This window comes from Callospermophilus lateralis, chromosome 12 (genome assembly GCF_048772815.1).
Source record: "Callospermophilus lateralis isolate mCalLat2 chromosome 12, mCalLat2.hap1, whole genome shotgun sequence".
Lineage (NCBI taxonomy): Eukaryota > Metazoa > Chordata > Mammalia > Rodentia > Sciuridae > Callospermophilus > Callospermophilus lateralis.
Genome location: NC_135316.1, coordinates 43743548 through 43769408, shown reverse-complemented (window position 1 = coordinate 43769408; position 25861 = coordinate 43743548). Strand labels below are relative to the sequence as shown.

At 34.4% G+C, this 25861-nt stretch overlaps 1 protein-coding gene across 5 annotated transcripts in view; it reads right to left on the bottom strand.

Moving 5' to 3' along the window:
- Mycbp2 (MYC binding protein 2) overlaps positions 1-25861 on the bottom strand; it is a 290494-nt gene that overhangs the window by 43908 nt on the left and 220725 nt on the right. For 3 of the 5 annotated variants that reach the window (XM_076872632.2, XM_076872633.2, XM_076872635.2), the window contains 4 exons: positions 12455-14095; positions 11367-11536; positions 9885-10129; positions 7643-7810 (listed from right to left, as the gene is read on the bottom strand). In XM_076872632.2, the coding sequence (XP_076728747.2) occupies positions 7643-7810; positions 9885-10129; positions 11367-11536; positions 12455-14095 (2224 nt within the window). The remainder of the gene's footprint in view (positions 1-7642; positions 7811-9884; positions 10130-11366; positions 11537-12454; positions 14096-25861) is intronic. The other 2 variants (XM_076872636.2, XM_076872637.2) reach the window with 1 other exon arrangement.

The window sequence follows — 25861 nt, the reverse complement described above, 5'->3', positions numbered from 1 at the left end:
ACCAAACTTAAGAGTCATTGGGATACAGGAAGGTATAGAGGTTCAAACCAAAGGAATGAACCACCTATTCAATGAAATAATACGAGAAAACTTCCCAGACTTGAAGAATGAGACAGAATCCCAAATCCTAGAAGCATACAGGACGCCGAATGTGCAAAATCATAAGAGATCCACACCTAGACACATTATAATGAAGATACCCAACATACAGAATAAGGAGAGAATTTTAAAAGCTACAAGAGAAAGGAAGCAGATTACATTTAGGGGTAAACCAATCAGGATAACAGCTGATCTTTCAACACAGACTCTGAAAGCTAGAAGATCCTGGAATAACATATTTCAAAAACTGAAAGAAAATGGGTTCCAACCAAGAATCATGTATCCAGCGAAATTAAGCTTCAGGATGGAAGATGAAATTAAAACCTTCCACGATAAACAAAAGTTAAAAGAATTTGCAGCTAGAAAACCATGTCTTCAAAACATCCTCGGCAAAACATTACAGGAAGAGGAAATGGAAAATAACAATGGAAACCAACAGTGGGAGGTAGGACAGTAAAGGGGGGGAAAATAATCAAAAAGGAAAACAAACCATGTTTAGTAACATAAATAAACAATTATGGCTGGAAGAACAACCCATATCTCAATAATAACCCTAAATGTTAATGGCTTAAACTCACCAATCAAGAGACATAGGCTAGTAGAATGGATCACAAAACAAGACCCAACAATATGCTGCCTACAGGAGACGCATTTGATAGGAAAAGACATACATAGACTGAAGGTGAAAGGTTGGGAAAAATCATATCACTCATATGGACTTAGGAAACAAGCAGGAGTGTCCATACTCATATCAAATAAAATAGATTTCAAGCCAAAGTTAATCAAAAGGGATAAAGAGGGACACTACATACTGCTCAAGGGAACCATACACCAACAAGACATAACTATCATAAATATATATGCCCCAAACAATGGTGCAGCTATGTTCATCAAACAAACTCTTCTTAAGTTTAAGAGTCTAATAGACCAACATACAATAATCATGGGAGACTTCAACACACCTCTCTCACCACTAGACAGATCTTCCAAACAAAAGTTGAATAAGGAAACTATAGAACTCAATAACACAATTAATAACCTAGACTTAATTGATATATATAGCATATACCACCCAACATCAAGCAGTTACACTTTTTTCTCAGCAGCACATGGATCCTTCTCAAAAATAGATCATATATTATGTCACAGGGCAACTCTTAGACAATATAAAGGAGTGGAGATAATACCATGCATCTTATCTGATCATAATGGAATGAAACTGAAAATCAACGATAAAAGAAGGAAGGAAAAAACATGCATCACTTGGAGAATGAACAATTGGTTACTAAATGATCAATGGGTTATAGAAGACATCAAGGAGGAAATTAAAAAATTCTTAGAGATAAATGAAAGCACAGACACAACATATCGGAATCTATGGGACACATTAAAAGCAGTTCTAAGAGGAAAATTCATTGCTTGGAGTTCATTCCTTAAAAAAAGAAAAAACCAACAAATAAATGATCTCATACTCCATCTCAAAATCCTAGAAAAAGAAGAGCAAAACAACAGCAAAAGAAGTAGAAGGCAAGAAATTATTAAAATCAGAGCTGAAATTAATGAAATCGAAACAAAAGAAACAATTGAAAAGATTGACAAAACTAAAAGGTGGTTCTTTGAAAAAATAAATAAAATCGACAGACCCTTAGCCATGCTAACGAAGAGAAGAAGAGAGAGAAATCAAATTACTAGCATACGGGATGAAAAAGGCAATATCACAACAGACACTTCAGAAATACAGGAGATAATCAGAAACTATTTTGAATCCTTATACTCCAATAAAATAGAAGATAGTGAAGGCATCGATAAATTTCTTAAGTCATATGATCTGCCCAGATTAAGGCAGGAGGATATAGACAACCTAAACAGACCAATATCAATTGAGGAAATAGAAGAAACCATCAAAAGACTACCAACTAAGAAAATCCCAGGACCGGATGGGTATACAGCAGAGTTTTACAAAACCTTTAAAGAGGAACTAACACCAATACTTTTCAAGCTATTTCAGGAAATAGAAAAAGAGGGAGAACTTCCAAATTCTTTCTACGAGGCCAACATCACCCTGATTCCTAAACCAGACAAAGACACTTCAAAGAAAGAAAACTACAGACCAATATCTCTAATGAACCTAGATGCAAAAATCCTCAATAAAATTTTGGCAAATCGGATTCAAAAACATATCAAAAAAATTGTGCACCATGATCAAGTAGGATTCATCCCTGGGATGCAAGGCTGGTTCAATATACGGAAATCAATTAATGTTATTCACCACATCAATAGACTTAAAAATAAGAACCATATGATCATCTCGATAGATGCAGAAAAAGCATTCGACAAAGTACAGCATCCCTTTATGTTCAAAACGCTAGAAAAACTAGGGATAACAGGAACTTACCTCAACATTGTAAAAGCAATCTATGCTAAACCTCAGGCTAGCATCATTCTGAATGAAGAAAAATTGAAGGCATTCCCTCTAAAATCTGGAACAAGACAGGGATGCCCTCTCTCACCACTTCTGTTCAACATAGTTCTCGAATCACTGGCCAGAGCAATTAGACAGACGAAAGAAATTAAAGGCATAAAAATAGGAAAAGAAGAACTTAAATTATCACTATTTGCAGATGACATGATTCTATACCTAGCAGACCCAAAAGGGTCTACAAAGAAACTATTAGAGCTAATAAATGAATTCAGCAAAGTGGCAGGATATAAAATCAACACGTATAAATCAAAGGCATTCCTGTATATCAGCGACAAATCCTCTGAAATGGAAATGAGGACAACCACTCCATTCACAATATCCCCCCAAAAAATAAAATACTTAGGAATCAACCTAACAAAAGAGGTGAAAGACTTATACAATGAAAACTACAGAACCCTAAAGAGAGAAATAGAAGAGGATCTTAGAAGATGGAAAAATGTACCCTGTTCATGGATAGGCAGAACTAACATCATCAAAATGACGATATTACCAAAAGTTCTCTATAGGTTTAATGCAATACCAATCAAAATCCCAATGGCATTTCTTATAGAAATAGAGAAAGCAATCATGAAATTCATATGGAAAAATAAAAGACCCAGAATAGCAAAAACAATGCTAAGCAGGAAGGGTGAATCAGGCGGTATAGCGATACCAGACTTCAAACTATACTACAGAGCAATAGTAACAAAAACAGCATGGTACTGGTACCAAAACAGGCGGGTGGACCAATGGTACAGAATAGAGGACACAGAAACCAACCCACAAAACTACAACTATCTTATATTTGATAAAGGGGCTAAAAGCATGCAATGGAGGAAGGATAGCATCTTCAACAAATGGTGCTGGGAAAACTGGAAATCCATATGCAACAAAATGAAACTGAATCCCTTTCTCTTGCCATGCACTAAAGTTAACTCAAAATGGATCAAGGAGCTTGATATCAAATCAGAGACACGGCGTCTGATAGAAGAAAAAGTCGGCTACGATCTACATACTGTGGGGTCGGGCTCCAAATTCCTCAATAGGACACCCATAGCACAACAGTTAATAACTAGAATCAACAAATGGGACTTACTCAAACTAAAAAGTTTTTTCTCAGCAAAAGAAACAACAAGAGAGGTAAATAGGGAGCCTACATCCTGGGAACAAATCTTTACTCCTCACACTTCAGATAGAGCCCTAATATCCAGAGTATACAAAGAACTCAAAAAATTAGATAACAACATAACAAATAACCCAATCAACAAATGGGCCAAAGACATGAACAGACACTTCTCAGAGGAGGACATACAATCAATCAACAAGTACATGAAAAAATGCTCACCATCCCTAGCAGTCAGAGAAATGCAAATCAAAACCATCCTAAGATACCATCTCACTCCAGTAAGATTGGCAGCCATTATGAAGTCAAACAACAACAAGTGCTGGCGAGGATGTGGGGAAAAGGGTACACTTGTTCATTGTTGGTGGGACTGCAAATTGGTGCAGCCAATCTGGAAAGCAGTATGGAGATTTCTTGGAAAGTTGGGAATGGAACCACCATTTGACCCAGCTATTCCCCTTCTCGGTCTATTCTCTAAAGACCTAAATAGAGCATGCTACAGGGACACTGCTACATCGATGTTCATAGCAGCACAATTCACAATAGCAAGACTGTGGAACCAACCTAGATGCCCTTCAATAGACGAATGGATAAAAAAAATGTGGCATTTATACACAATGGAGTATTACTCTGCATTAAGAAATGACAAAATCATAGAATTTGGAGGGAAATGGATGGCATTAGAGCAGATTATGCTGAGTGAAGCCAGCCAATCCCTAAAAAACAAATGCCAAATGTCTTCTTTGATATAAGGAGAGTAACTAAGAACAGAGTAGGGACGAAGAGCATGAGAAGAAGATTAACATTAAACAGGGACGAGAGGTGGGAGGGAAAGGGAGGGAGAAGGGAAATTGCATGGAAATGGAAGGAGACCCTCAGGGTTATACAAAATTACATACAAGAGGTAGCGAGGGGAAAGGGAAAAATAATACAAGGGGGAGATATGAACTGCAGTAGAGTGGGTAGAGAGAGAAGAGGGGAGGGGAGGGGAGGGGAGGGAGGTAGTAACGGATAGGAAAGGCAGCAGAATACAACAAACCCTAGTATGGCAATATATAAATCAATGGAAGTGTAACTGATGTGATTCTGCAATTTGTAAACGGAGTAAAAATGGGAGTTCATAACCCACTTGAATCAAAGTGTGAAATATGATATATCAAGAACTATGTAATGTTTTGAACAACCAACAATAAAAAAATATAAAAAAAAATGATAATGCTTCATAGAAAATTCAAACACCAAAACAAAAAACAAAACCCTAGGGAAGAAGCAAAGATGGCCATTGATAACACAACCGAGTACACTGGGTCAGGTAATTCCTTGTTGTAAGGACTATCTTGTTTAGCAACATTGGCTTCTACTCACTAGTTGAACTAGCTCAGTTGTGGAAAACAAAACTGTTTCTAAATACTGTCAGATGCTAGCTAGGAGGCAAAAATCACCCTCAGTTGAGAAACACTGATTTAATGGATTCATTAAATCTTTAATACAAAGAGTTGTCAGGATGTTTTTTCAAGAACAACTCAAAGGTGCTACATGCCCCAAATCATTGTATGTCAGAAAATATCTCAACCCAGCTGGAAATAAAATACTTGGGTCACAGTTTATTTGCTTTAGGATTTTGTAAATACTACATTTATGTGCTCTGGTACCATCTTATATTTACTATACACTGTATAGTCTTTAAAACATGCTTTTCATTAACCATTTGACTTATCTGATTGATTCATAATTAAACATGGATTCTGTGGTACAATAGTGCTTTTACAAAGAATACAATATGAGGGTTGGGGCTGTAGCTCAGTGGTAGAGCGCTTGCCACGCACATGTGAAGCACTGGGTTCGATCCTCAGCATCACATAAAAATAAAGATATTGTATTCATCTACAACTAAAAAAAATACAATATAAAGCTTTAGCGATATCCTTTCTTTCAAAGTTATGATACAAATTCTGTTTTGGGTCTTACTTCCCTTTTGCAAAATGACTTGTTTTGCCTTGTTCAGATAATTGAAAAATCCTTTTTTTTCCCTACTGGAGTTTCAGTAACTTAAGACATTTCTTATAGTAACATGTAGTAAAATTTTCCTAATATCATTCAGTACTTTTTAGGAAGATTCTTTTTATATTAAAGCTTTAGATAAATATTCTATTGTATTAATTGTGTTTTCTACTTCAAAGACATCAGTTATTCTTATATTGGATTATCCTGTTTGTATCTGTTATTTCCACTCTAATTGCTATAATCTGTCCCTTTTTATTTACTCATTGTGATTATCTCAAATCATTCCACCGACTGATGTTATAAACACTTCTAATTAATTTCTTAGTTTTATAACTTTAATTTGATGGTTGGTCTGCTCTCTTACTCTGCGATATATCTTGCATATAAATAAATAAAATATATCTCTATTTTATTTATTTATATGCAATGCTGAGAAGCAAACCCAGGGCCTCACACACTCCAGGCAAGTGCGCTACCGCTGAGCCCTGGCCTCAGCCCCTGCAATATATCTTTTTACTTCGTTCTGCTTTTCATTTCATTTTCACATCTGAGCTTATGTTTTATTATACTTATGTCATTATCAATTTTTTCACTGCTTGAGAATACTTATAATAATATTCTTCTTTTGCTGAAGAGGAGTTGACTTCATATCTTTAGCTAGAAGTTTATACTCTTTGAACTGAAAGATTAATAATAACTCAATGACTCATACTTATCAGACTAATCTCAAAATGGTTTCTCACTCTTTCTAAAAGGTGTTATCTTCTTTAAAGATCTAAAAGCCTGCACTATACTCTTTGGAGAAAATGTCAAGAGCAGCTCACAAAAAACCAAGGAGTGATCCACACATATGAGGGCAAAAGCTGCTGCAAGGTTTTTTTTTTTTTTTTAAAGAGAGAGTGAGAGAGTGAGAGAGTGAGAGAGAGAGAGAGAGAGAGAGAGAGAGAAGTTTTTTAATATTCATTTTTTAGTTATCGGCGGACACAACATCTTTGTTTTTACGTGGTGCTGAGAATCGAACCTGGGCTGCACACATGCCGGGCCAGCACGCTACCACTTGAGCCACATCCCCAGCCCAAGCTGCAAGTATTTTAATGAAAACCACTCCTTTGGGTATATAAGTTCTGTCATGCTTATTAAAGTATCTATTATTTCAGTTTATGATAATTATGACTATATAGTATTAACACATTGGCATATCTTATTCAGCATGTTCGCTCTTCCTGCAGCAAATATTTTTCTTTCCAATGATATGTTCAGCTATATATAACTGAAATCCTGATGTCCTCTTAAATTTATCTTTCTCATTATGCAGTTAGTCAGGTCACATTCACTGTTTTCCTACAAAATATCTCCTTTATTCCTCCATAACTACTGTCAACATAATCCAATTCCATATACCTAGCTGAAATCTTTGATTAAATTTATCTCTTTTTCAATTGATGCTGCGAGACTATATCTGCATTTTTATCATGGAATTCCTCTTCTAAAATCGTTTCAGTGGTCCTCAATTTCCTTGTGTACTATGGCTACATGCTTCTATTCAGTTTTCAAGAAGCATTTTGCTTTGACATTACCATACCTAAGCAAGGAGGCATTGTAAGCAATAATCCAAGACATTTTAAGATTTATTTTCAGTGCCACTTGTCCTATGAAATGACTGAGTACTGCCTCAAAGTTAACCTTTCCTAACTATAATATTAAATGGTATGATACCTTATAATATAATCTCTTACTACATCATTAGTTGATCTTTTCTCTCAAACTAGTCTGTCTCTCCTGTTAAGGACCTTGCTTTATTCATACAAGCATGCTTTTTCATACTACTCCACAGTGACTCACTATCCCTGCTGAAACAGAAGGTTGTATTAAAGATCTAGAACATTCTTTTTTAATTCAAAGTCTTCCTTCCACCAAATATTGGCGATTAATTTGAGAAGAGAGAACTAAAATACCTTGGAGGCATAGACTTCATATTGCTCTCTGGCTCTTCAAATACATTAGGAATTGCATCAGGAGTTACTGATATATAAGGGGCAGGTACAGATGTTGAACGCAGATATCTCATTTCATCCTGAAATAGGTTGTCATCTTGATAGCCCACAAAATTTTCGTGATGATGCCTGTATTAAATCAAACCCAAGAACTTAAGAGTATGATGGTAGCACAGATCCTCTTCATTTTTAATCTCCTTTAAAAAAGGCAAAGCAGCATATGTGAATCTACAATTAAAGGTTAAGTATTAAAAGAATGATAGATGTAAGCAGGTGGTAATAAAAGTCTGATAATTTTACATATAGATATTCCAGGTAAAACAAACACTTTAAATCCAGAATTGAACCCATTTTCTTTTCTATCAAGAATATTTCCATCTTCTAGTATTTGGTCAACCATCCAGGAACTTAGGTTAGAATATCTCAGTGTCGTAATGATCAACCATCATTAATCACTAAGGCCTATGATGCTAGGTTTCCCTTCACAACCATTCTCTCTTCTCATTCCCTATCATCAATGCCATAGTGCAGGATCACAGAATTTGTTGCATGGACTATTCGAAATACATGTGGTAGCTTTTGGGGCAGAAACATATGTGAGTCAAATTTGGAAAATATTAGGTATATGGAATGTTCCATAGTTTAGGAGATATCCTATCCCCAGAGAGCTAAAAGTATAAAATCTATAATTATTCTATATTATAATATTTTACATTTTAAAAATTGATTCATTCTTTTTCAGATTGGAACAAATTATTACTAACCTAAGTCCAGTAAATGGTCTACCTGAGGCTATACATAGGTGGCATTTGGCATGCCTGATGATTTCTACCTTGAACTCAAATGTACTCAGTCTCACATTTTCTGTTTCCTTTTTTATTTGCCCTATTGCAATAGTAACTACAAACATTTCTAAAAACCATACAACTCTGATATAAAAAGAGGACAACACTTTCCAAATTGAAACTGTAGGCAATATCTAAAAATTTTCATCTGTCAGCTGATAAAGAAAATCTGAATTTGAAATATGAAAGACTGTTTTGGAGTGTCAGTGTGTAATGTTTGACAGTATAGGCTGTAACACCAAGTCCCATGTAGGAAAATAATACACTATTAATAAGTCTCTCCATCTGTGTTTATCCCCTTTTTTCCAATTTTCACATTAGTTTTCACATTTCACAAAGTGACTTTTTAATTGCAAACCCTTCATGTATTTCCCTGTTTAAAATTCTTCCACTGGTTCTTCTGCCTATAGAATCAAATGCAACTTTAGCATTAGCTACAGAAGTCCACATTACCTGGGTTCACTCTTTCAAGCAGTATTTCACTATTTTCCACCAGCAACCAATCTTTTAACAATCCTGTGACTCCTCAAATGTTTAGCAATTTCATTCGTCTTTATTCACTTGGGATACTCTGCCAGAAATCACTGTCCTCCAATCACCTGATGGATATCTATTTATTCTATAAGACTCTACTAAAGGATTAAACCTTGTGGCAAGCCTGTCCTGATTTCTTTGGGAAGATTCAAGGGTTTTCCTTCTTTTATGCTCTAACAGAGTATGCCTCACATGACATTGTAAATGTTCTGATGACATGTTTATCTTCCCACAAGAGCGTGAACATTCCAGAAGTCAGGATTTTATTGTATTCATTTCAGGGTCTTTGGAATCTAGCACAAAGCTGATACCTACTTGGTACTTATTTAATGTTAACCAAATGAATAATTTTAAAACTGAAAGATTACTAGAGGGAAACATTAGTTTCTTTCTACGTTAGCATTTCCCCCCTATTAATAGACTGAAGTCAGCTTATCAGAGAATAAAACATAGTTACTATCTTACTAATACATATTCTATATTAGTAGTAATTACAAATTGATAAGTATTTCCATTAAATACCTATTCCCATAACATGAATATCCTACCAATCATAGGCCAGCCAAGGAAACTCAGAAACCATTAAAGGCAACGCAGAAAATAAATTCCTGGAGGATTCTTTACTTTGCACAATTGCTTATGTTGTTCCCCATCATCTAAGGAAATATAGAACTACCTTTTGATATCAGTTAATTAACAGTAGCTGTTAATCCAAAGGTAGTGAAACACACACACACACACACACACACACACACACACATACACACCACACACACACACACACACACACACACACACACACACACACAAACAAATCTTATTACCTAGCTAAGGTCTGAAGGTAAAGACAAGGCATTTTCACAGGAAGATCTTCAGAAATGCCCTCTTTCACACTGGGCAGCTGTGACTGGAACGGTTTTGCAGGGTGGTAACACAGAATGCTTGGTTCGGCAGCACTGCTCAGGGACAGGAGGAAGAGGGCATTGGCTTTGATGACCTGGTGAGCTTCCATAGTGGGCAAGGCACGAGGGGTCTTGACTTGCATTGGCTTTCTCCTAGATTGTTTGACCTGGCAAAGAAGAAACTGAAGTGGTTTTCTCCTACTTATACTTAAATTTTTAATTTGTTAGACTATGTATTTTGATTTTCTTTTTTTTAAATGTATTTTTTTAGTTGTCAATAGATCTTTATTTATATGTGGTCTTGAGAATTGAACCCTGTGCTTCACACATGCTAGGCAAGCACTCTCCCACTGAGCCACATCTCTAGTCCTTGAATTTTTTAAAAAAATTATTAAAGACTTCTAAAACTATTTAGAAATAATAATGATTACCAAAGTAGCATTCACTTTATGCTTCTCCTGAACTGACTGAAACTACTTTATATTATACACAAACTATATTTCCTTTCTATCCTTGGGGAAATTTAAAATCTAACTCATTAAATCTAAATACAATTTAAAGAAACCAGCAATACATGTGTGGTGAGGGGGGCGAGAGGGGCATTCAACAAAATTCTCTGGTTTAGTACATGATTAGTGGGAATGATCTTGAATTTCCAGGACTCCTATGAGTCAATGAGGTATATGTCCCATAGGTTAGTTATCATAAGACATAATTTATCTTTTAAAATTAAAAATAGCTGACCCAGTACAAATATTAAGTTTGCATATTATTTCTGTTATAAAGAGCTCATAAGTTGATCTTTAAAAAATCCCATATGGAACTGATTGAATAGTGTGATTATTTTTTTTATTGGTTGTTCAAAACATTACAAAGCTCATGACATATCATCTTTCATACATTTGATTTAAGTGGGTTATGAACTCCCATTTTTACCCCAAATACAAATTGCAGAATCACATCGGTTACACATTCACATTTTTACATAATGCCATATTAGTGACTGTTGTATTCTGCTACCTTTCCTATCCCCTACTATCCCCCCTCCCCTACCCTCCCATCTTCCCTCTCTACCTCATCTGCTGTTGTTCAATTCTCTCCCTTGTTTTTCCCCCCCTTTCCCCTCACAACCTCTTATATGTAATTTTGTGTAACATTGAGGGTCTCCTTCCATTTCCATACATTTTCCCTTCTCTCTGAATAGTATGATTATAAAGAGATTCTTTTTTTTTAGTTGTATATGGACTAAATGCCTTTATTTATTTAATTTTATGTGGTGCTGAGGATTGAACCCAGTGCCTCACATGTGCTAGGCAAGTGCTCTACCACTGAGCCACAAACCCAGTGCCTTATATGGTATATAAATATCATTAACATTAAAAACCACAATGGATTGAAAAATACCTTCTCCCTTGCTGCAGCCTGTTTTTCCCGGAGGTATTTTTCTCTACAGCGGTCACAAACCAGATACCAAGTGCTTCCTCCTATGCCACCATCACCACAGTTACCAGCCCATCCTCCACAAAAATGCCCAATGCTATTGTAACCTTGTCCACCAGCATACCGGCCACAACCTTGAAACAATAACAAAAATAATAAATATTACAGGGGTTTTTAATAGTTTGACCCTTATTATATATTAATGACAAATTTACCTTCTCAAAGTAAGCAGCTGATGTTTTTTTTCAGGCTATTAACTACATTAGAAAAAAAAATAGCATGCTTGACCAAAAACAGTTAATTAAATAATGGCCAAATGTTAGATACTCCATTTCTAGATGAGCAGATTAAAAGAAATACAGTATCTGATAACCTTTAGATTTACTTAAGAATGTCTATAAAAATAGACAAAACAAACATAAAATATTATGTAAGAATGACATATTTTCAGGAATTAAATTTATAAAACATTTGGGATATAATATGAAGAAAGAGAAAGCAAGTTAATCTTAGTTCTTCTAGGTGAATTTTGAAATATTAATGCTATAGAAATTCTTATATTTTCCTAAAGTGCAGTTTTCTCATAAAAGAATTTATATCATTTTAACAGGGAAAGCCCTAAGAAATCAGTAGAATCCATTTAGTTCGCAATTTTGAACAGGAAATACGAAAATCGAAGGACATCTAACTCCGGGATCATACCTCTGTGTTTGAACATGTTATTATTTCTGTTGTGTGATTTCTTAATGACATCCTTTGGACAACACGATACATATTTAGAAAATAAACAATATTTTAAAATTTACTACACTGAAATGAAGTAATATTATATTGCCTGATCAGCACACTATTTGAATTTCTCTACCCATTTTTCACAAAGCCTATTATTATTATATTAAAATGACAATATCAGATACTATAAATTCCGGACAAATGTTGGTCATATACTTTGACATAATTCATAGAGCAGCTCAAGTTAGAAATGACCTAGTTCATTAAAAATTAAAGTATTTATATATATATATATATATATATTTAATAATGTCATTTACCTGGGTGAGCTTGTCTCATGTGATAGGTCACTGGGTATGGATGTGATTCTCCACAGAGCTCGCAGATGGTATCTTTCTCTGGTCCTCCTACTGCTAATTGGGCCATCTCACCAAACAAATTGCCCCTAGGCCTAACTTCTGTCTTTTCTTTTTTCTTTTTCTCCTTTTTGGTCTTCTTATTCTCTTTTTCACACTCTTTCTTTTTAAGAACTGCACATGAACCAGGACTTGGAAAAATCATATTCTGGGAAGCAGCTTTGATAGTAGCCAAAGAGATATCTTCCCAAAAAGCCACTAAGTGTTGTAAAGTTAAGGGAAGGGGAGACTTAGACTTCACTGTATGATGCATGGACATTTCAAAAGTGGCTTCCGTTTTCCCATCCTCACATTTTTCATGCAGAGGTGGTTCCTTAAGCATAGACAACACCTTATTTTTGTTGATGCTTCCCATCTTAGATATATCTGGTCCATGAGGTGCAATATTAAACATATTCAGTGCAGATGATATTTCCAGTGAGTGTCTATTTTTTAACTTGGTTTCTTTTTCCTCTGTGGGTTGTTGACTATTTAAACTACTCCTAATAGGAGCATGCTCTTTGGAAAGTTCAGGATTAAATTTTAGGAAAGAAGAACAAGCCATTGCATCATGTACTATGCCTTCATGCCACAAAAAAGAGGCGAAGACTGCTCTGGCACACTCAGCCACAGACGGAGACATGGCTTGCTTGGCTGGCTCTAAAGGTTTGGATCCATCTCCTTTGAAAAGAAAACTAGATTTTTCTTTTTTGGGCCTAGTGTGTCTGTTAGCACATTTTCGGCTTATTTTGGGGGATGCTCTCATTTCCTGTTCATCTTTCAGTGGTGCTTTTCCTATGCTGAAATGAACTTTATTTGAACCCTCATCCACACTCTTAAATTCGCTTTCATCACAGGTGCTATCTGTCAGACTATTTGTTTTCAAAGTACTTGAAGTACAGACTTCAACTACCTCACTGTGGAGGTTTTCCTGCACTACATGGGGAGAGGGAGCTCTATTTTCAGATCCAGGGGAGTCTTTAGAATCCTTTGGTACTGATTTTGGTTTTGGTGATGTAGATCGTCCCCTTAATGGCTCTGTTAGGGGTATTTTCTTCTTGCGGAGGGTGTCTGGATCAAGTGTGTAAGAGTCTGATTTGGAACGTTCCCGAGGAGGATCAAGTTTTGTCTTAACAGGAGCAGTGCTTTTTTGAGGTAGATTTTTATCTTGTGGTGAGGATGAGCGTGGAGAACTAGCACTAGATGGGCTAGATCTGTTGGTTGGGAGAGTCTTTGGCTTAGGAGATGATGACCGAGAACCTGGTCCTGGAGATTCAGCTCTGAAGCTGGAAGACATCCTCCCATCAGACTTTAGTGTCTGCAAAGTGTTATGGTTGGGAGACAATGACCTACTATGGGAGTCAGACCTCAACTTTGCAGCATCTGACTTTAACATAAGGGATTCGCTAGCAGATAAACCTTCTGTACCCCTTGGCTTCTTTTGGTCAGTGGTAGTCCGGCTCATGCGTCCATCAGGTTTCAGTGATCGGCTGTGTTTAGAGGACAGTTCTGATTTTCCTGATGTCAAGACTGGTCTAGAAGATGTCGACATATTTCCTCGGTCACCTGTATGATCCATTTCATAGTGAAACTTGTTAATAAATCGGAAATCACTGATAATTTAGCCACTAAACACTACAATAATAAACAAAGTTATAAAATTTATATTTTCTGCCATATGTTAAGAATAAAGGAAAAAGGTAACTATGTCTCATAAAATTTCTATTATATCATTATACAACCATTACCACTAAAAACTTTCACAGATGCAAAATAAACTGAATAGATATTATCTAAGGACCACTGTGAATTATTAGTGACAATCAGAACCTCAGTCCTAGTACAACCAAATATATTTTAAGTTCAGTGAGGGACAAGAAAGACCAAAGATCTAATTTTTTTTTCAAATAAGAAATTATGAAAATACATGTGTTTTCAAAATGAATTAATCAAGCTAAGTTTCCAGTAGACTAAAACATCGCATCCGTAAGCTGAGTTAAGAAGCTGAATTTCTGCATTTATTGCTTTCCATTGCACAATGAATACAATTAAGATTAATAAAGAACAGCTTTGGAGACACCCTATTTTAATGATTGCATTAGCATAATGTATAGTTAACATAGGAATGTCCTAAAGCTATTATTTAGTGGTATGCAAGTCAGGCAGTCTTTTATTTTTAAACAGGCTCTATTCCAAACATTCAATAAGCTTAGCTGATTAAAACTCAAGAGTCTATGGCCTTTGGAAATAGGAGGAATGGCAGTATCCTGAGGATGAGAAGTACAAGTCTGAACTGAGGGCCCTTGACACAAGGGGGTCTGGAAAATGACAAGAGCAAGGGGGAAAACAAAACAAAACAAAACAAAACAACAAACCTCCCTTCCTTCCTTTTCTAAAGCAAAATACTAGATAATTCTACATGAAAGCCGTTTGTGGCATCCTGTCCTCACTCAGTGTCTCTCCTTTCTGCTAATTTTATGCTTTCTTTTGAGGCATTAAGAGCCAGGCTATCTTTGTCCCCAGTAAGTGCTACAGCCTTCAGCATTCCCTTTCCCCTTAAAATAAAAACTCCTAGTCTTAGTTCATGTACTATTAATTAGTTGCTAGGAGGAAAACAAAAAGACTGCGGTGATTCAAGTGGTATGAAAAACTGAAAAACTGCAAATCTTGTTAGAAGTACTTATATGTTTTGAAAGAGGGTTCCTAGGAAATTGAGATTAATTTGCTGGTTATAACCACAGATTTCTTTTGCTTTTATAGAAAAGGATGTGAACAAATTTGTATAACATACAAAAATGTTTTCGTTTGCTTTGTGTATGAGTGTAGGGGGTTATAATCACACTCTTGTAATCTATGTCAGGACAGTAGTGCGGTAGAATCTGTCCTCTTCAAATAAGGTCCCCAAGAGCAAGTATTTTTGTGTTATTCTTCAGTGATGTCATATCAAAAATGGGTCCTGGAATACAGTAGATGCTCAAAAAATATTTGTTGAATTAGCAATAAATTACTATTTTCCTAATTTTTTTCTTCTACTATTGTTCAGATTCCCTAAGAATCTACATTTTATAATAACAGCTCCCAAGACCACAGGGCAGAGGTGATAGCAGTCATTGCTATGTTAAGCATTAGATGGCTTGCAAGTGGATAATTCTACAGAAAAAATAATAGAATGTGAATAACAGGGTGCAGAGCACACTGATGAACTGAATATTTATTTCCATTGCTACATGTCAATATCTAGCATAATTGTTCTGTTTTTTTGAATAAATAAAAGTAACTATTCTGAACATACTGTTCTTTGGTTTCTTGCAATGCTTATCATAAATTTCCTTTATCATATATGTACTTCTTTTTCTGTGCTGCACAGCATTGAACCCAGTGCCTCATGCATGTAAGGCAAATGCTCAACCACTGTGCCACATACACAGACCTAAACATTGTTATAAGAAATAATTAAATTTGAGTGGGAATTGGTGGGAAAAAAACACACACAAAAAAGGATTTCCAAATGTTGATCCTGTCTTGGGAGAATACAAACAGATGTGATTTTGATACATGATACTCTCAAACTATTCAAAAGTAGTTTAAGAAGCTGTTGCCCATTTTATTTTATTGACCAAGTAACAGTCCAGAGCAAATTTTATAAGCATATAAATTATATTTGATAAGAGTTAAAAATCAGCATAGTTTTGACCACAATTTTGAGTATGTGATATTTGTAGTATTATTTTTTTTATTATTCTAAGAGCTAGAAACTGTTCTTTATCACCACATTTATTGCAGAAGCTGCATCACATATAATGATGAATTTATACAAATAGGCAGTAAATATTTTATATTTGGTACTCCGTTCTCCAAAATTTCAATCTGAAAACTGAGAGTTTCTTTATTTATTAAAAAGGACACTTTAGGATTTCAAACTTAATGAGAAGAGTTCCTGACTAAGATTATCTACTACCTATCTCATGTTATAGCTGACTATATAGCTGTTACAAGGAACGGTGAATAATACCTATGTTACATTTAATTCTAAGGGTGGGTGCATTCACTGTGGTGATTATTACATCATAATGGAAATAGGTTCTCTAATTGGCTAAACAACAGAAACTGCAAATATTTAGGAACACCACTTGTTATATGTAAGCAATAAGTATACCTTATTTATATTCCTCTAGTAATGGGATAAATATTCTCAAGATCTGTAAATGATGATAGCTAAACATCTGTTGAAGTTCCAGTGTATAAAAAATGGCAAAAGTATTTCTTCCTGAGATGTATTTTTCAAATCATAGCTAAATCCTTCTAAAAACACTTCTACAAAATATACTTCATATATTTTTTAAAAAAGAAAATGCTATGTTTATTAAGTGAGTAAGCCCAAATGCTAACTAATTTTTGTTTATATTCTTCATGTGGCTTTCAAAAGTTTTGGCTTTCAAAAGTTTAGAAATGTTACTAAGAATTGTCATGTTGTGGCTGCCCCAAAATATCAATAAATATAAGAAGATAACTAAATCTTCAGACCATATATAACATTTCACATTTATTGCTTAATGACTACATTTATAATAGGCAAGTTTATGTGATAATAGGAAAAATTTTTTTTAACCTCAAAGGAATTCTGAATAGTAATGCATAACAGAACAGAAATTTAGTGCATTCAAATTAAATTCAACTAAACATTTTAAATGTTAACTATTCACTCACTAAGTGACCTACATGATTTTTTTCAGGCCCAAATCATAATCAGGTTATATGATACCATACTATTATATCCTATAATATAATATACTGCAACATAATATGAAGTACATATCAGATTCCATAATCATATAAGCTACTAGAGATAATACTATACAGACCAGGTTATATAATCCTATTTACTATGCAAAGGAGAAATATAAAACTGTTTTAGCCATTTTAAAGAAAAAAGGAAATTAGCAATTATTTGAACAACTTCTACAATGTATTTGCTATTGATGCAAAACTGTTTGTTAAAATTATCTTAAAATATGGTATTTTAAAACTTTAATCATTGAGTAAACATCTATAGTATTTTAATTAATGAATTAATCAATCAATTAATTATTTCTGTGTCCTAGGGTGCTCTCTATCACTGAACTACGCCTCAGGACTATTTATTATTTTGAGACAGAGTCTTAAGTTGCCCAAGTTGGCTTTGAATTTGTGTTTCTCCTGCTTTAGCCTCCCAAGTTGCAGGGCTACATGTGTGTACAACCACACCTGGCTTCTGGTAAGTAATTTAAAGTACCAAAGGCATATTTTTAAAATGTTTTGAAATTTTGTTAATTGTCAATATAAACATTTTGAAATTGAAAATATTAAAACTAAGTCACTAAGAAACTATTAAGGAAGATTCATTTATGTCAGACAGGACAGGTAGACTTACGTGTATTCATGTGTGCAGTAGGGGGGAATGCGTGCAACCACCCTGATAACTAAGTTAAAATAAAAAATGTTTAACTTATCAAAATTTTTCTCCTAAAAAAATTAAATGGTAAAAATGAGTTTTACATTATATGACAGTAAAATATGTTTAAAGTATCACATAAAGTCCTTATATTTGTATAATCATGTGTTTTATGCCATTGTTTTTTTGATAATGACTTAAAATTCCTCAAATTAGAGTTTTCTTTCTGTATACCTACTGCATCTTTTAAGATCTCATGAAGGTTTAAAAGTAAACAAGAATACTATTTAACCACAGATAACAAACATGCATAGCAATTAGTATAATCTATACTATAATATTGAACAGAAACATCATAAATTATCTCAAACACATAAAATTTTAAATAAAATGATAAACCTTAATTTTTAAAAAATGAAATGGGATGAAAATGAAGTGAACTGAAACTTCTTTATTGATACTTCCTTCATTCAATAAGAATGGCCCATCCATGGATGCACGTATACCCACCCTTCAGTTTGTGAGACAGAGATGAGAGAGCAGAGGCAGGCCCAGCTACACCAAAATTTTTGTAAATGCGCTCACGAGAAGCAAGGTTGCGGGATGGAGATTCTACAGTGGAAAACACTGGCAAAGAAGCAGCACAGATTCAATGGAAAAAAAAATTTAGCAGAGAACACAAGCAAAAACAAAGCATTTTTAAATGGTCTGTAACTATAAACTGTTATTCCTAATGGTTTATATTCCTAATAGTTTATATAAAATTGAAACTAAAAACAAAGGTAAAATTAATGAATTTTGATCAATAACATGTTAACATGTCCAAATGTGCTGACCTGAAACTTAATAAGTTAAAATGAGAATAAAAGAAAAATATACACTGTTTTAGTACCCTTAGCAATGTATAATAACTTTTAAAGTGCAATTTAGAGTAAACTCAACTTTTTGTAACTAGAAAATGAAGTGACCCAGGGACTTGATATTTGCGATCCAAAACAAAGAAAGCAGAACATTAATGATGCATGAAGAGCTCATGTTATTTATAAGAGGAAATTTTATATTAATCAACACTGACTTCAAATGGGCACTAGAGAAAAATTCTGATTTTAAAAAATTTTAGTATTATTCTATTTAGTTAACTATATGATTCTCCAAAGAATTAATTTTATAAAGATGGATTAAATAATGGGTTACTTCATCTATGAATGGAAGGTTCTTATTAAGTATGATCATTTAGTCCCCATCAAATCGTTTTTTAAAAACTGATGAACTTCTTTTTTGCATCAATATTATGTCTCTCTTATAGAATTGCTTCCCTTTTTTAAATTTAAAAATATAATTTTTTAGAAGTTTACTAGTATAACTACGAAATTATGATTAAACAAAAACAGATTTTATAAAAATTAAATGTGTAGAACAAGTGCTATTTCTAGTTAATTTGATTTCTTTAGTCTTTTAACAACAATCTGTTTTTAGATTTTTCACTTCAAAAAAAATGTTTCTTTTCACTCACTGAATTATACCTACAAATCCAGTTTCTCCAGGCTTTGTAATATATTGAAAGGACTTCAATACCATTTTCCATTAGTTTGTCCTTAAGTCTCTGTTATCTTATCTTGCAAGTACCCTTATAATTTCTCACATTTCTTTTTATGGGTGGTTCAAATAAGAATGGTATTCTTAAGATTCATTGCTCCTCTATCTTCCTGTAAACCTGGACCTCATAGATATTAGTAAACAAGACAAGAGACTGTGTCCTGACACTGGTAGTTTGAATTCCATTCAGAATCTGCCACCTTTCCAGTTTGTTTCTTGAAGAAGAGAAATATTTCACTGTCCTAACTCATGCATTCAATGATAACTAAAGATTATTATCTATTATATACGATTTAAACAGCATAAGAATTCCTTTGCACCTGACACCTTTTGCATTTTGTTGTCATAGAAGTCATTAAAAAAAGATGCTCAAAAACATTAAAAATTTAAGGACAGCATAAGTTTCTACAATAGGCAGTAAATGGTTAAGTATAACCCACAGCTCAAATTTCTTAGAAATTATTTGCTGGAAAACTAACTGTCTACTTAAAAAATAAACATAAAAAACTAGTTTCTTGGCCCTAATAGAGACAATACATAAATAATACCTTCAATCTGTCCAAAAGGTGCAAGTAACCAAAGGATATACATATTAAAAAATAAGTATAATTGGGATAGGGTATAACTCAATGGTTGAGTACTTCTTTAGCATGTGTAAGACCCTGGTTTTGATTCCCAGTACTGCAAAAAAAGAAAAGAAAAAAGAAAAAGGTATAATTAAGTATAATTATTATACCCATTTCCATCAGTGTTTCAGAGAATTTAAAATAAGGTAAAGTAATGATTATATACTTTTAGCTATGGCAACTATCTGACAGCTTTAGATGTACATAATTAATGAATCCAGTATTCTTCTTTATGGTAAATTTATCAGGAGAAATGTGGAATAATTTGAATGGGAGAGGAGAATAAGACATGGAATAGAAATTGAAGTTTATTCATCTCATTGACTGACTGCTGGGAACCAAACCCAGGGTCTTGCACATGCTAGGTGTGGGCTCTATCTCTAAGCTACACCCCCAATGGAATTAAAGCTTCTTTACATACACATTGGTATACTAAAAGAATTACAAAAGAATGAAAAGCATTCATTTCCTTTTGTGAAAGCTGAGATAGAACATTTCTGAATATAATTTGGCAGGTATATATATCCTATACCTTAGAAAAAATAACTTCAAAACACTTCAAGAAAAGACAGGTATTGCCAGGGTGCAGTAGTGCACACTTATAATCCCACCAGCTCAGGAGGCTGAAACAGTTTGAGATCAGCCTCAGCAATCTGGTGAGGCCCTAAGCAAGTTAGTAACACTAGTCTCAAAATAAAAAATAAAAAAGGGCTGGGGATGTGACTCAGTGGTTAAGCACCTCTGGGTTCAATCCCCAGTACTTAAATAAATAAGCAAAGACAAGATGAGACAGGTGTTGCTCTTTAAACAACAACTTCAGACACTAAAGAGCTAAAGATATTCTCAGAAATGAAAGTCCTCCTTTTCACAAATTGCTTATTAGTTACAAGGGGAAAAACCAGTAATTACACAGCAAAGAAACAGGCACTTTGGTTACATATAATTAACATTAATAATAACCATGTCCTGCCTGAGGCAGACACCATGCTTAATAGAAAGATAGTTAAAACCTAAATCATAAACAAAAGTGCTTTTAGTATAACAATCTTTTAAAGCAGTATTTGGAGAAATTAGAAAAGGTAGATACCAGCTTACTGCCTCAAAGTTGGGATAAGTGTAAACTACAGATAAAGTAGAGGGCCTCTCTTCCATTCTTTCTTATCTTTTTTTTTTTTTTTAAGTCTCTAACAAACACTAAGAAATACAATCAGAACAGTCTCATGCTCATGATATTATGTTATTTTGCGGGTTGCAAGTATAAAATAAGAAGTTTGAAATAACTGACTTCTTGTCTTTCCCAATTTTTACAATCAATGTAAGATTAAATGAAATATCATAGATAAAAAGAAACAACAACAACAACACTGGAGTAAATTAGCAGATTCTCATTTCAAGTTTTAGATTTGTACTTTAAACAAGTGATGAGAATTTCTGTCATCTCTAAAATGGAGCTGGAAGACTTCTTAGGCCTCTTGAACACTAGAAATTTATTTCACATGATGGCTCTGACTCATTTCTTAATAGAAGGTGAGGAAGAACAATCTAATAAGAATGAGAAATCTGAGTTAAAAGATAAACAGTTTTGCTAAGCCTAAGTAAAAAGATAAATTATAGTGTGGAAGTTTGAGAGAATAATAAACTGGGAGATATAGCAGACCTAATCCTTATAAATTCAATTAGGTGCCAAATCAAGACAATACTTTAATGATGAATTTCTGATAAAATTGTATATTTAATGGTATATTTTCAAATTGTTTCTCAACAGTGACATTTTTAGTTATGAGAGTGCTAAATAAATTTTGTAATTTCTAATTATGTAACTACCACTGGAGCTAAGTACCCAACTTAACTCATTTTTCCTCAACACCTGCTTTTGATTCTGAATTTCTAGTATTAAGTAAGCATATTATCTTTCAAAACAAAGCAGAAAAGTGGATGTCATTCTAGATTGACTCCACAAATGTGATTAGTATGTCCTGGGTACTTTATTGCCTAAACATTTCTACACTTGGTTCCTCCTTCCGCAATTAACCCTACTTAGCTTCTCTCTGGACTCCCTACCACCAATATTCTCCCTGTCCTCTGTCTTTTTCATAATATTTTCAGTCATATTGTGTGTATGTGCTGGCAGGGACAGACAGATTGGGGGTTGAATCCAGAGTCTCATGTATATTAGGCAAGCCCTCTACAACTTAGCTGTATCTACGGCCCTTCATAAATTATTTGAAAAATTTTGTGATAGGCCCTCATTAAGTTGCCAAGCTAGGCTCAAACTTCTGAAAATTCTTCTACCTCAGCTTCCCAAGTAAAGTGTTGCAGGCATACGACACCATATCTGACTATTTTTAGTTAAACTTTAAAAATATAAAATCGATTGTAACTCTCTCTTTAATACCCTACAAAACTATTTCCTCTATCTGTTCCCTGCACTCATTCAGTATACTTACAAAAAAAAGTCTAAACCACTAAGTATGGTGCACAACACATAATCTGGCCCATGCTCTCTAGTGTAAGATATTACCTCTACACAATTGAATAAGGCCTCTTATTAGTCTATTTAGCCTATTTCTCCTCTCTCCACCCTCTAAAAACTGGAATGTGCCAGGGTTTGGTCTTTAGGCCTTTTTTCTTTTCTACCCCTATCTCCTTTGCAGCTGCTTTCATTCACCCGTATAGTTTTAATTGTTACCTATACACAAGCAACTCTCAAATTATTCTGTTATAAGTCAGTGGGCTACCAACTTATATGCCTTACCCAGACATTTCCTCTGAACTTCGGAGTAATATATAAATCTCAATTTGGTATCTCCAAAGGATAGTAACCTCAAACTCAATGCATCCGAAATACATTTATATGCTAACATGACTACAGTAATGCTTATCCCTGTATCCATGCTCCTTAGCAGAATTTCCAACCAAAATATGAAGTCTAAGAGTTTATTTCTGTACCCACAAATGTAGGCTAGCCATGTGTCTTGCTTTAAACAACAGAAATGGCAGATGTAATGTATCACTTTCAACATTAAACCTGAAAAGATTGTGCATATTTTTGTTTTCTCAGAATTCTACAACAAACCCAGAGTAGCCTGCTGAATCATGGGACATTTGACTCAATCACCTCTTTATCTCAGGCAATGGTCTGTCATCTTCCCAAAACAAAGATGTCTAGCTGTCCTATTGTTGACTATAGAAATTCAGCACCAAGACCAGAAGAACTATACAATTGAACCCAGCCTAATCTGCCAACCTACAGAACTGTGAGCCAAATAAAGAGTGCTTTATCTGGTTAAACTGTTAAGTTCTGGGGTATGTTATGCAAGAATAGCTTACCAGCATGATGTCCAAAATTAAGCTCTGTTATTCCCGCCAAAAACCTGGTTTTCCTGCAGCCTTTGCCTAAGCAAAAAACTTAAATTTACCCTTTACAATTTTCTTTTCATTGCTTGTTCATTGTAAGCGAACTTGAGGATTCCTCTTCAAAATAAATCCAACATTCCATGGTTTACTAACATCTCCTTGGCTACACTATGGTAAAGTCACCATGAATTCTGTGCCAAACTCTCTCAAACTGGCCTCTTTGAATAGCCAGTGCTCAAAACAGTGCTTGGAATATATGGATGACACATAATAATAAATACTTGTTGAGAAATTACTGATTGAGGAGCAAAATAACCTAGGTAAAGGCTTTCATATAATAGGGAAGATGGTTCTGCTGTGTGAAAAAAAATTCAGGCCCAGGACTAAAATGATAACAACTTGTAGGGGTGCTAGAGATGTTACAGTCAAAACTAAAACTAAATACATTGTTCATTATAACAGATGCTGTAAGTTCAAGTGTAAAAAAAAAAAATGAATTTGAATATTTAAATAAAGTTGACCTGATTTCCTGAAATATTTGTTGAAAATCATAATTTTTTCTTTAGTAACAGAAAAAGATCTTGGCTGGTACTGTCACAAAGATGGTTAGAAGCAGAACTAGAGTAAACTAGACAGAACTATAGAGATTAAACACAGGCCTCCTTTCTAAGTCAAGAGCTCCATCCACACACTTTGATTGCAGGCAAACAAACAAGGAAAGATTATAATACAGGACAAAAATTATCTAACTACTACGAAAAAACCTGACTTTCATTCTGACATTTTAATAGCCTAATTAAATTAAGAATTAGTCTCTAATAAAGTTATGCTGTAAAAACAGACCAAAAACTATCTAGGAAACCTCATTTATCCCTTTTTAAATTCCTACTTGCTCAGATCCTTGGCCCATTTGTTGATTGGGTTATTTGTTTTTTTCAATGCTTAGTTTTTTGAGTTCTTTATATACCCTACAGATTAGTGAACTGATGTGTGAGGGGTAAAAATTTGCTCACAGGATATGGACTCTCTGTTCACCTCACAGATTGTTTCTTCTGCTGAGAAGAAACTTTTTAGTTTGATTCCATCTCGTTTATTGATTCTTGGCTTTAATTATTGTGCTCTAGGAGTCTTATTAAGGAAATTGGGGCCTAATCCCACATGATGAAGATTAGGACCTACTTTTTCTTCTATTAGACATAGAGTCTCTGGTCTAATTCCTAGGTCCTTGATCCATTTTGAGTTAAGTTTAGTGCATGGTGAGAGACAGGAGTTTAATTTTGTTTTGTTGCATATGGATTTCCAGTTTTTCCAGCACCATTTGTTGAAAATGCTATCTTTTCTCCAGTGCATGTTTTTGGCACCTTTGTCTAATATAATTGAAATTTTGTGGGTTAGTATCTGTGTCCTCTATTCTCTACCATTGGTCTACCAGTCTGTTTTGGTGCCAATACCATGCTGTTTTTGTTACTACTGCTCTCACTCTAGTCAGAATGGCAGCTATTATGAAGACAAACAATAAGTGTTGGCGAGGATGTGGGGAAAAGGGTACACTCATACATTGCTGGTGGGACTGCAAATTGGTGCAGCCAATATGGAAAGCAGAATGGAGATTCCTTAGAAATCTGGGAATGGAATCACCATTTGACCCAGGTATCCCTCTCCTCAGACTATATCCAAAGGACTTAAAAATAGCATACTACAGGGACACAGCCACATCAATGTTTATAGCAACACAATTCACAATAGCTAAACTGTGGAGCCAACCTAGATGCCCTTCAGTGGAAGAATGGATAAAAAAAAAAGTGGCACATATATATACAATGGAATTTTACTCAGCAATAAAAGAGAACAAAAACATGGCATTTGCAGGTAAATGGATGGCACTAGAGAAGATAATGCTAAGTGAAGTTAGCCAATCTCCAAAAAAACAAATGCCAAATGTTTTCTCTGATATAAGGAGACTGATTCATAGTAGGGTAGGGAGGGGGAGCATGGGAGGAACAGATGGATTATAAATAGGAAAGAGGGGTGGGAGTGGAAGGGAGGAGGCAGGGAATTAGCAAGGATGGTGGAATATGATGGACAACATTATCCAAAGTACAAGTATGAAGACACGAATTGGGTATCAACCTACTTTATATACAAACAGAGATATGAAAAATTGTGGTATATATGTGTAATAAGAATTGTAATGCAAAAAAGTACATGTATAAAGACATGAATTGGCGTGAACACACTTTATATACAAAGATATGAAAAACTGTGCTCTATATATGTAATAAGAATTGTAATACATTCTGCTGTCATGTATTTAAAAAATAA